The sequence below is a fragment of the Agelaius phoeniceus genome, chromosome 5 (genome assembly GCF_051311805.1).
Source record: "Agelaius phoeniceus isolate bAgePho1 chromosome 5, bAgePho1.hap1, whole genome shotgun sequence".
Taxonomy (NCBI): Eukaryota; Metazoa; Chordata; class Aves; order Passeriformes; family Icteridae; genus Agelaius; species Agelaius phoeniceus.
Genome location: NC_135269.1, coordinates 72,989,420 through 73,001,569, shown reverse-complemented (window position 1 = coordinate 73,001,569; position 12,150 = coordinate 72,989,420). Strand labels below are relative to the sequence as shown.

General features: G+C 58.2%; 2 protein-coding genes across 2 annotated transcripts; one reads left to right on the top strand and one right to left on the bottom strand.

The window, feature by feature from the left end:
- Positions 1-344: 344 nt before the first annotated feature.
- Positions 345-8,089, top strand: ARSA (arylsulfatase A). Its single transcript, XM_054631567.2, has 8 exons — positions 345-689; positions 1,457-1,697; positions 2,883-3,101; positions 4,094-4,263; positions 5,073-5,197; positions 5,567-5,694; positions 6,604-6,706; positions 6,814-8,089. Exons 1-8 carry the CDS (start codon positions 448-450, stop codon positions 7,155-7,157), a joined length of 1,572 nt encoding a protein of 523 aa, XP_054487542.2. The 5' UTR covers positions 345-447; the 3' UTR covers positions 7,158-8,089.
- A 277-nt stretch (positions 8,090-8,366) lies between these two features.
- On the bottom strand, positions 8,367-10,942 carry LOC129119294 (acrosin-like). Its single transcript, XM_054631224.2, has 6 exons — positions 10,872-10,942; positions 10,518-10,745; positions 9,694-9,959; positions 9,373-9,518; positions 8,684-8,840; positions 8,367-8,620 (listed from the first exon to the last, which is right to left on the bottom strand). Exons 1-6 carry the CDS (start codon positions 10,940-10,942, stop codon positions 8,367-8,369), a joined length of 1,122 nt encoding a protein of 373 aa, XP_054487199.2.
- Positions 10,943-12,150: the final 1,208 nt, after the last annotated feature.

The following is a 12,150-nucleotide window of genomic DNA, read 5'->3' as shown; positions in this document are numbered from 1 at the left end:
TCTCTGAGGCTGCCCGATCCCATCCCATGCTCCTGTTCTAGGAGCAGGGCTCAGGCTCTGCTCCGGGGGTCCCGGCAGTGGCACCAGAGGAGCGGGCAGGGACAAATCCCAGGAATTCTTCTGCACAGGTGGCAGGGCTGCCCTGGGCAGTGCCCAGCCCTGAACACAGACCACAGCGGGGTGGAGCTTCCTCCCTGGGGACATTCCCGAGCTGCCCAGAGGCCATCCCGTGCTCTGCGATGTCCCTCCCTGGGGACATTCCCCGCTGCCCCATCCCGTGCCTGGCACGGCCGCTCCGAACTACAACTCCCAGCGCGCCCCGCGGCCCCGGGGCCGCCATGTGCGTCACGTGATTGGCTCGGGCACTGCCGGCACCGCCCCGGGACCGCACGGGGACATCCCGGGACGGCACTGGGACAGCACCGGGACGCGGGGGGACCCCGCGCCATGGGGCCGCAGGGCCGACACCACCCCTGGCTGCTGATCCTGCCTCTGCTGCTGCCGTCGGTGGGCGCCGCCGCCGCCGCCCGGCCCAACTTCGTGCTGGTGCTGGCGGACGATCTGGGCTTCGGCGACCTGGGCAGCTACGGGCACCCCTCGTCCGCCACGCCGCACCTGGACCGGCTGGCGGCCCGCGGGCTGCGCTTCACCGACTTCTACAGCAGCGCCGCCGTCTGCAGCCCGTCCCGGTACGGCCCCCGCGGCGGGAACCGCAGCCCGGGCGGGGATGGAGCTGGGGTATCCCGGGATAAACGGGCGGGGATGGAGCTGGGTGTCCTGGGATAAATGGGCGGGGATGGAGCTGGGGTGTCCCGGGATAAACGGGTGGGGATGGAACTGCGGGACCCGGGAGGGACGGGGGAAAAATCTTGTCATGTCCCGGGAGAGGCAGAGGGATAAACCCACCGTGTCCCGGGATAAACGGGCGGTAGTGAATCTGCGGTGTCCCAGGACAGACGGGTGGTGATGAACCTGCTGCATCCCGGGATAAACCGGCAGTGATGAACCTGCGGTGTCCCGGGATAGATGGAAGGACAAACCCACCGTGTCCTGGGATAAACGGGCGGGGATGAACCCTCCGTGTCCCGCGATAAACGGGCGGTGCCGTCCCGGCGGTGTCCCGGGGCAGACGGGCAGTGCTGTCCCCGCGGTGTCCCCTCTGTCCCCGCGGTGTCCCGGGACGGACGGGCTGTGCTGTCCCAGCGGTATCTCCGCTGTCCCGCTGCCCGTGTCCGTGCCCCCGCTGTCCCGCTGTCCGTGTCCCGCGGTGTCCCCGCAGTCCCGCTGCCCGTGTCCGTGCCCCCGCTGTCCCGCTGCCCGTGTCTGTGCCCCCGCTGTCCCGCTGTCCCGCTGCCCGTGTCCGTGTCCGTGCCCCCGCTGTCCCGCTGTCCCGCTGCCCGTGTCCGTGCCCCCGCTGTCCCGCTGTCCCGCTGCCCGTGTCCGTGTCCCGCTGCAGGGCGGCGCTGCTGACGGGCCGGCTGCCGGTGCGCTCCGGGATCTACCCGGGCGTGTTCGATCCCGGTTCCCGGGGCGGGCTCCCGCTGGCCGAGCTCACCGTGGCCGAGCTGCTCAAGGACCGCGGCTACGCCACGGCCATGGTGGGCAAGTGGCACCTGGGCTTCGGGCAGAACGGCTCCTTCCTGCCCGTGCACCAGGGCTTCGACCACTTCCTGGGGGTGCCCTACTCCCACGACCAGGTGAGCCGGGACTGGCGGGGCTCGGCCGGGAGCAGCGGCACCGGCGCGGGTTTGGGGTGGGCAAAGCCCCCTGGGCTGCTGGGACAAGTGGGGATGGTGCCTTCAGTGGCTGAGATAGAACAGAAGCAGGTAAACAAATTTTTAATATTTAATATGGATAAATTTTAATTTTTTTAAATTATTTATTATCCTTTTAATTTAGATAAATATTAAATATTTCATAATTAAATAAATGAATAATATAGATAAAATATACATAAATAAAATATTATTAATATTATTGAAATATATAATATTATTTATATATTATAATATTTAATATATTATAGTATAGATTATAGATTATAGATTATAAATTATAAATAATACATATTACATATTATACATAATACATATATTATATATTTTATATATTATTAAATAATACTGAATATTGTATTATAGATAAAATAAATAAATGCATTTAGTATTTAAATTTACCCATAAAATATTAAATAAGTAAATTTAATAATATAATATATAATATGCTTATATAGATAGGTATATTATATATTGTATTATTAATATATATTATAATATATATACTTATATATAAATATACTGTTATATACTTGTATATATGTATAATATATAATATTATGGAAATGTAATATTTAATATTAAATAATATTTAATGTTTATTAAATAAAGTAGGGATTTATTCAAAGCATCTCCTCCATGGATGCACCTTGGGCAGCACAAGAGCCCAGCCAGGGCTGCACCCAAGATGAACCAAAATGGCCCCAAAATGCACCAGCGCTCCCGGGGTCTCTCCCTGGGATCAGTTCTGCTCCATTTGCATCTTGCAGTTCATTGTCCCATTCCAGCTTTAGCCCCTGCAGTCCCACCCTGCTTGTTTTTCTCTCTCCAGCCCACGGGGTTTGTGCTCCTGGGCTGAGATTTGGGTCATTTGTCCTTGGTGCCCAGCTGGAGCAGGAATTGTTTTGTCTCCCTGCTCTGTGCACAGAGCTCACCATCCCCTCATGTGAAGCTCAGTGTGGGAAATGAATTTGTAGATACTTTAGTAAAATAGAAAAAAATTTAAAATCTCAAAATTAAAAAATCTTAAATCAGTGGACCCAAACCAGAGGGAGGAGAACCGTGGCCAGAGGCGGACTGGCAGCCCCGCCGTGTTTTGTTTCGCAGGGTCCCTGCCAGAACCTGACGTGCTTTCCCCCTGACACCAAGTGCTTTGGGACGTGTGACCAGGGCGTGGTGGCGGTGCCGCTGCTCTGGAACCAGAGCATCGTGCAGCAGCCCCTGTCCTTCCCCGAGCTGGTGCCGCTCTACGGCCGCTTCTGCCGCGAGTTCATCGCCCGCTGCGCCCGGCAGAGCCAGCCCTTCCTGCTCTACTACGCGTCCCACGTGGGGAACGGGCATGGCCGGGAGCCGGGTGGGGATGGGGGGAGAGGGGAAGGGAAATGGGGAAATGGGGAGATGGGGAAGGGAAGGGAAATGGGGAAATGGGGAAATGGGGAAATGGGGAAGGGAAGGGAAATGGGAAAGGAAAGGAAAGGAAAGGAAAGGAAAGGAAAGGAAAGGAAAGGAAAGGAAAGGAAAGGAAAGGAAAGGAAAGGAAAGGAAAGGAAAGGAAAGGAAAGGAAAGGAAAGGAAAGGAAAGGAAAAAAGAAGGGAAGGGAGAAGGGAAAAGGGAAGGAGAGGGTAAATGGGGAAGGGAAAAGGGAAAACAAAAAGAAGGGAAGGGAAAAGGGTAGGGAAAAGGAGGGGAAGGGAAAAGAGAAGGGAAGGGAAAAGGGAAGGGAGGGAAGGGAGGGGAAGGAAGAAGAGAAGGGAAGGGAAAAGGGAAGGGAGGGGAAGGGAAGGGAAAGGGAAAAAAAAAAGAAGGGAAAAGGGAAGGAGAGGGAAAAGGGGGAAGGGAGGGAAAAAGGGAAAAGAGATGGGAAAAGGGGAAGGGAAAAGGAGGAAGGGAAGGGAAAAGGGAAAACAAAAGGAAGGGAAGGGAAGGGAAGGGAAGGGAAGGGAAGGGAAGGGAACAGAAAAGGGAACAGAAAAGGGAAAAGGGAAGGGAGCCCAAGTCCCATGGGGAGAACAGGACAGCATCTCCCCTCCTGCCACCCCAAAATCTGCTCCTGGATAACCTGGGCTTGCTATTCCTGATCCTATCGGGATGGTGCTTTTAGGCTGCTGCTTCCTGCAGCTTTCCCCCCTTCCCTGCACCATCCCCAGGGAAAACTTCCCATCCCGGAGCTCCCCGTTGTGCCAGCGCTGAGCCTCGGGGACAAACCTCCTCTGGGCTGGTGGCTTTTGTCACCTCCCCGCGGGGGGCTGGCTGTCCCTGGCTGTCCCCGCAGGGCTGCAGCCCCGGCGTTGATCCCGGTGCCCTCTCCCCTCCCCAGCACACGCACTACCCGCAGTTTGCCAGCCGGGAATTCGCGGGGACCACGCGCCGGGGACCCTTCGGGGACGCCCTGGCCGAGTTCGATGGCTCGGTGGGACAGCTGCTGCAGGCCCTGCAGGACAACGGCCTGGAGAACAACACCCTGGTGTTCGTCACCTCTGACAACGGGTGAGGGGCGGGCACGGCCACGGCCGGCATGGCTGGCACAGCTGGCACCCAGTGGGCAGTGCCAGGTGTCACCCCCGGGTCCTGCTCTGGAGGGGACGCGGGGTGTGAGCTCGGTGTTCTGTGACAGAAACATCCCAGGGGTTGAGCCAGGTGTGTGACAGCCCCAAATGTCACCCAGGGGTTGGGTCAGGTGTGTGACACCCCCAAATGTCCCCCAGGGGTTGGGTTGGGTGTGTGACACCCCCATATGTCCTCAGAGGTTTGGGTCACCAATGTGACACCTCCTAATGTCCCCTAAAGGTTTGTGCCAGCAGTGTGCCACCCCTAAATGTCACCCGGGGTTTGAACCAGCAGTGTGACACCCCCAAATGTCCGCAAGGGTTTGAACCAGGTGTGTGACATCTCCAAATGTCCCCAGAAGTTTGGGTCACCAATGCGACACCCCCCAAATGTCCCCCAGGCTTTGTGCCAGGCATGTGACATCCCCAAATGTCCCCCAGGGGTTGGGTCAGGTGTGTGACACCCCCAGATGTTCCCCCGGCTTTGTGCCAGGTGTGTGACACCCCCAAATGTCCCCAAGGGTTTGAACCAGGCATGTGACACCCCCAAATGTCCCCAGAGGTTTGGGTCACCAATGTGACACCCCAAATGTCCCCAGAGGTTTGGGACACCAGTGTGACACCCCCAGAGTCCCCCAGCTCCCTCTGTGTGGTGACACCACCGTGGGGTGCCCCTCCCAGATGTGTCACAGCCCTTGGCCACCCCCGAGGGTGGCAGGGCCCCTGGTGACAGCGTGTCCTTGTCCCCAGCCCCTCCACCCTGCGCATGGCACGGGGGGGCAGCGCCGGGCACCTCAAGTGTGGCAAGGGCACGACCTACGAGGGTGGCATGAGGGAGCCGGCCCTGGCGTATTGGCCGGGCAGGATCGCACCAGGTGAGCCGGGACAGACCGGGACAGACCGGGACAGACTGGGACAAACCGGGACAAACCAGGACAAACCGGGACAGACCGGGACAGACCGGGACAAACCAGGACAAACCGGGACAAACTGGGACAAACCAGGACAGACCGGGACAAACCAGGACAAACCGGGACAAACTGGGACAAACCAGGACAGACCGGGACAGACCGGGACAAACCAGGACAAACCAGGACAAACCGGGACAAACCAGGACAGACCGGGACAAACCAGGACAGACCGGGACAAACCGGGACAGACCGGGACAGACCGGGACAAACCGGGACAAACCAGGACAAACCGGGACAAACCCAGGCCAGCGGGGTGACGCTGTGCCCGCGCAGGGGTGACCCATGAGCTGGCCAGCACGCTGGACATCCTGCCCACGCTGGCCGCCCTGGCTGGCGCTGCCCTGCCCAAGGTGGCCCTGGACGGCTTCGACCTGAGCCCGCTGCTCTTCGGGTCAGGGAAGGTGAGTCCTGCTGAGGAGGAGATGGGGTTGGCGGTTTGTGTAAAGTTCTTTAGAATAACTTACCTTACATTATTGGAATTGTAAATAATAAATAATAATAAGTGTATAATAATAGTGGTATAACAACTGTATAATTATAATGGTATAATAATTGTGTAATAATAACAACAACAACAACATAATAATAATAATAGTTCGGATTTTTCATGCAGAAAAGCTGATTTTTATTAATTTATCTTAAAACAATTATAATAATGATAATTGATTAAAGCTATAATATTATTGATTATACCTTATTATTATGTTGTTTAAATTATTATTGATTATTACTAATTTATTAATATATTATAACTATAATTGATTCTCAAGTATCAATTATAATATTTTATAATATTCTACTTAAATATATTCTATTCTATAATATTCTATTTAAATATTTTTTGTTTGAATATTTTATAGTAGGTTTTGTAGTATTTTTAGAATATCTTTTCCAGTATTTTTATCATATACTTTCTATTCTTATAATATATTTTGTAATGTCTTTCTTATACGTTTTATAATTTTATAATATAATATAATGTAATATAATGCAATAATCTAATCTAATCTAATCTAATATAATATAATATAAAATGTAATATAGTATAATATAATATAATTAATATAATGCAATATGATATAATGCAATTAATATAATGCAATATGATATAATACAATATAACATAACCTGGAGCAGCCGGGCCCGGGGCTGACCCATGGCTGGCAGCTCCTCGCTGCTGCCAGCCGTGCCCAGGCTGCCCGGTGGGCTCCGTGCCCGCTGCCGGCCCCATCCCCGCGGTGGGGCCGGGGGCTCCGGGGGTACCGGGGGCTCCGGGGGCTCCGGGGCCGCGCTGACGCCGCTGTCCGCAGAGCCCCCGCCGGGCCGTGTTCTTCTTCCCGCCGGCCCCCGACCCCCTGCACGGCCCCTTCGCCATCCGCCTGGGCAAGTACAAGGCGCACTACTTCACCCAAGGTCAGCGCTTGCGTTTGGGGCGGTTTTTGGGGATTTGGGGATGGGCTCCGCCCGCTCGGAGCTCCGGGAGCAGCAGGGTGTGAGCTCAGCCTCAGGGGGTTGCTCAGGTTCCTTCCACAGCGGCACCACCCCGGACCAGGCGTGCCACGGGCTGACCCCGCTCACCCCGCACCTGCCCCCGCTGCTCTTCGACCTGGAGGCGGATCCGGCCGAGAACTACGACCTGCTGCAGGGCCAGCCGGGCCCCGAGGCGCTGCAGGCACTCAAGGACATCGCCATGCAGAAGGTGCTGCTGGAGCAGCGCCTGCACTTCGGGGAGAGCCAGATCGGGAAGGGCCGGGACCCCTCGCTGCAGCCCTGCTGCAACCCCGGCTGCAGCCCCAAACCCTCCTGCTGCCGCTGCTCCCCACAGCTGGGACACCCCAAAGGTGCCTGGCCCCGTCTCCAGTAACTCAGCTCGGCCTTGGGGCTGCCCACGGCTCGGGGACCCCTTGGACTTGTGGGGAGCTGGGGTGGAAAGGGGTCAGGGTGACCCCAAACGAGCAGGGCCCCATGGTCTGTGTGGGATGTTCCAAGGGAGGACTTGGGCAGGATCCTGACCTGTTCCAGGATCCTGAACCGTTCCAGGATCCTTCTCCAGACACTCCAGCACCTTCCCCAGAGCCAGGACAGCTCCTGGGAGCTGCTGGAGCAGAGGGAATGCCCCAGATCCAGGGATCCCAATGGGGACCAAGGGCACAGCAGGAGCATGGGATGGGTCCCAGCAGCCTCAGAGACACGAGCTGGGGACAGAGGGGACAGCCCAGGGTGGCAGCAGCAGCAGCTCAGGGTGGCACTTCCAGCACCTCCACAGGACCCCAGCATGGCAGCTTCAGCTGTCCTCATTGCTGTCCCTCTCCAGGACTTTTCCCAGGAATGGCACACCTGAGGCTCTGCTGGGGAACCTGGGCTGGAGCAGCTTCTCCCTCTCTCTATCCTCCCCTCCCCTCCCCTCCCTGGCTCCCCTCCCTGTTTCCCCCAAACCTGACCCAACCCCACCCTTTTCCCCCAAATTGTCCCATCCTTGTTTTTCCCAGAACGCCAAATTGGGCTAAAGATGTGGATAATGGGTGTGTGATTTTGGCCAGGGGAATCATTTTTTGCAGTAGCTGGGAGTGGGGCATGGCCAGGACCCCAGGGCAGTGACACTGGCACTGTGTCCCCTCTCACTTCCATGGACAAGGGCATTACTTCCAGGATAAAACGTGGTAGGGTGTTGCCAATCACTGGATTTCCATGTAAATCACTGCTTTGTCTTACACCCTTTCTAATTAATATTGCTGCAAATAATTGTTTGATTCCTTATCTCATGGCTGTTTACACTAAATTGTTTTTAACCCCTCATCTTTGCCTTTTGTGGAAGGGGAAGGAGCACGGCTTTGGTTTTAGGATCACTACACCAGAGAATTCCCTCCTAAACCCCCACCAGGGGCAACACAACTTTAAAACTTTAATCCAAGGATTAAATCAATTGGAGGATTTGTGAGGTGGGCTCAGGGCAGGGACATGGGCAGGGCACAGCAGCCCTGGGCACCGGGGCTGGCTTGGCCCCGCAGCCACGGCCCCGGCTGGGGCTGCTGGAGATCCTCTGCAGCCAGAACTGGATCTGCTGCCCCTCCCCTCACCCTGTCCTGTGCTTCAGGAGCTCCAGCACCTCCTGCAGCTTCCTGAGGAATCGTTTCAGGGTGTGTTTTGGGAAGGAAATGTCCATGTCCGGTTCTGGCTCCGGTTCTGGCTCCGGTTCTGGCTCCGGTTCTGGCTCAGGTTCTGGTTCAGGTTCTGGCTCCGGTTCTGGTTCCGGTTCTGGCTCCGGTACCAGTGGCCTCGGTTGTGTTGGCCTCGGTTCTGGTGGCCTGGGTTCTGGTGGCTGCAGTCCTGGTGGCTCCGGCGAGTTCAGGGTGGCCTTTGGTGCCGGTGCCGGCCCTGTCGGGCTGGGGCCGGCGTGGGCATGGATCCAGGAGTGGAAGTGCTGGGTGGAGGTGAAGATGCCAGGCCTCCTGGCCCTGGTACAGCCCCTGCCCCAGCTGGCCAGGCCCACCAGCCAGAAGTTCTCCTGAACGTTGTCCTTGCAGACCAGGGGACCCCCGATGTCCCCCTGCGCCAGGAGAGAGGGGTCAGGGGCTGTGCCAGGGTTGGATCCTCTCTCCCAGCCCCTGCCTGACCCACATTCCCAGCTCGGCTGGAGCCCCCAGACCCTCGCTGGGAATAGGATGGGGCTGGTTCAGGGTGGGCTCTGCCCCAGCCCCGCACAGGGAGCAGGGACAGGCAGGGAATGGCAGCTCCGGGATATCCACACCTGGGGCTGCCAGTGGGCAGGTGGGCACAGTGCCAGCCTTGGGGACAAGGGGACACGGGGCAGGGACACGGGGATGGGGAAAGGACATCTGTCAGTGGTGGGGACACGGGGCTGGGAGGGCACCGGGCCAGGCCCAGATGGGGCCCTGCCATATTTGGGGCCTGGCTGGCTCTGGGGGTTCCATGGGGCCCAGGGTGGCTCAGGGTCCCTGTGCTGGCTCTGGGGGTTCCATGGGGCCCAGGGTGGCTCAGGGTCCCTGTGCTGGCTCTGGGGGTTCCATGGGGCCCAGGTTGGCTCAGGGTCCCTGTGCCCAGCCCGGGCCCAGCCCCACCTGGCAGGTGTCGATGCCGCCCCGCGGGTACCCCACGCACAGGTCCTGGGGGTGCACGGCCCCCCCGTACCAGCGGCTGCTGTTGCACAGCTGGACGTCGATGAGCCGCACCTTGGCCTCCTGCAGCACCAGGCGTGGGCTGGGGGCTGTGGGCACAGAGGGCACTGAGTGGCAGCCCCCGGGCAGAGCCCCACGCTCAGGGCCCAGCCCCTGGGCCAGGCCCGGGCCGTGCCCCCGCAGAGCCCCCGGCCCGGGGCCGTGTCCCTGCCCGGGGCCGTGTGCCCGTGGCTCGGCCCGGCCCTGCCCCGGGTGGGCACTGACCGCTGTCCGGGGTGTTCCTCCAGCCCGCGATGTAGCAGGTTTTCAGCTCGGACACTGCCAGGGAGCTGTCGGGCACGCAGCCCAGCTGGATGTAGTCGCTGCACTCCACGGGCTGGTCCAGCTCCAGCAGGGCAATGTTGTTCATGGCCGTGACCGGGTCGTAGTTCTGGTGCTTCAGGAGCTGCTTGATCTGGAACACCTCAGCCGCGGGGCCTGGCTGAGCCAGATCCGTGGCCCCAACCACCACCTTCCAGTTGAGGACATTCCTGGAGGCCATGGAGTGACAGGGAGCAGTGACAGGGAGCAGTGACAGGAAGCAGTGACAGGAGCAGTGACAGGGAGCAGTGACAGGAGCAGTGACAGGGAGCAGTGACAGGGAGCAGTGGCAGGGAGCAGTGACAGCAATGACAGGGAGCAGTGACAGAGAGCAGTGACAGAGAGCAGTGACAGGAGCAGTGACAGGGAGCAGTGACAGGAGCAGTGACAGAGAGCAGTGACAGAGAGCAGTGACAGGAGCAGTGACAGGGAGCAGTGACAGGAGCAGTGACAAGGCTGGCACAGCCCAGCAGCTCCCAGCCCTCTGCTTCCCACAGCAGGGAATGGATACAACAATGGAGCAACACGTGGTGGTGCAGCCTGGGCACCTGGCCCTGCTGTGGGGACATCCCTATCCCTGCTGTGGGGACATCCTTGTCCCTGCTGTAGGGACACCTGTAACCCTGCTGTGGGGACACCCCTGATCCCACTGTGGGGACATCCCTAATGCTGCTGAGGGCACATCCCTGTGCCTGCTGGGTCACATCCCTGTCCCTGCTCCCCCTTACCCGGCCCCGACGAAGCAGCTGGCGGCTGTGAGGACCCAGCGGTGGCCGATGAGTGCCCCCGAGCACATGTGCCACGTGCCATTCTCCAGGGTGACCTGGATGCTGGCGATGCCAGGCCAGGCCCCCTGGTTGACATCGAGGGTTGTGCCCTTGGCAGAGTGCGAGGTTCCGTACTCGGGAATCACCAAGGTCTCGTTCAAAACCATGGGCCAGAGCCCACACGTGCCTCTGGAAGCACAAAGCCATCACTGCCCTGCTCGGGGACAGCAGGGGCAGGGACCCCCAGGGGCTCCTCTGTGCCCAGGCTGTGCCAGGGAAGCCCCGAGTGTCCCCAAGCCCCCCAGGGCCACTGACCTGCAGGTGTCCCAGGTGCCCTCCACAGGCCCGGCCAGGGCCAGCAGGATCAGCAGCCACAGCAAAGCCATCGCAGGTGCCAGCACTGCAGGTGGCAGAGCCAGAGCTGAGCTGTCACCTCTGGTGACACCCAGGACCCTGGTGGTGCCCGTGGTGTCTCCAGGCTGGGGTGATGTCACAGAGGGGCCGGTTCCATGTGCGGGGCTCGGTGGCCTCGGGTGGGGGGAGGGCAGCACAGAGCTCTGAACCTGGGCATGGTTTGGGCTGGAGGGACCTTTGGGGTCCCTCTGGAGCACAGGGAATGCCCCAGATCCAGGGATCCCAATGGGGACTGAGAGCACAGCAGGAGCAGTGGGATGGGTCCTGGCAGCCTCAGAGACACGAGCTGGGGACAGAGGGGACAGCCCTGGGTGGCAGCAGCAGCAGCTCAGGGTGGCACTTCCAGCACCTCCACAGGACCCCAGCATGGCAGCTCCAGCTGTCCCCATTGCTGTCCCTCTCCAGGACTTTTCCTGGGACTGGCACACCTGAGGCTCTGCTGGAGAAGTTTCTCCCTCTCTCCACCTCCAGGCTGTGCTGGTTTGGAGCAAAACCCCAAGGAGGAATTCACCCCACACAAACCCCACTCAGCAGGCAGGGGGTTTGGAAGCCAGGGTTGAAATTTGAAGGGAAGGATCCAATAAATGCACAGAATACAGAAAAATTGGCTTCAAACCATAAAGTCAGAGCACAACTGACACCCTGTGGGTGGCACAGACCAGACCAGCAGTGGTGGCAGCGCTGTTGAAGTGGCCTGGCTGGTCTGGTCCTCGTTCAGGCATCCAGTGAGGGTGGTTGTGTCCCAAATGCCCAAACCTTGGGATGACATCCCCTAAAATGCAGGCAGGAATGTCCACTGGTGGTGGTTGTGTCCCAGATCCCCAAACCTTGGGATGACATCCCCTAAAATCCAGGCAGGAATGTCCACTGGTGGTGGTTGTGTCCCAAATCCCCAAACCTTGGGATGACATCCCCTAAAATCCAGGCAGGAATGTCCAGTGGTGGTGGTTGTGTCCCAAATCCCCAAACCTTGGGATGACATCCCCTAAAGTGCAGGCAGGAATGTCCAGTACCTCCCCCAGGGTGAGGAGTTGCAAACAGGGTGATGGAACCCCATGAGTTTTAGGGTATTTCTGGGATCCCTGAAGGTTGTTCTGCTGCACCCTCGAGTTCCTGGTGGCCCATGAGCAGGGATGACCCCTCAGGGTGGGAGTTTGACCCTATCCCAGCCATCCTAAGA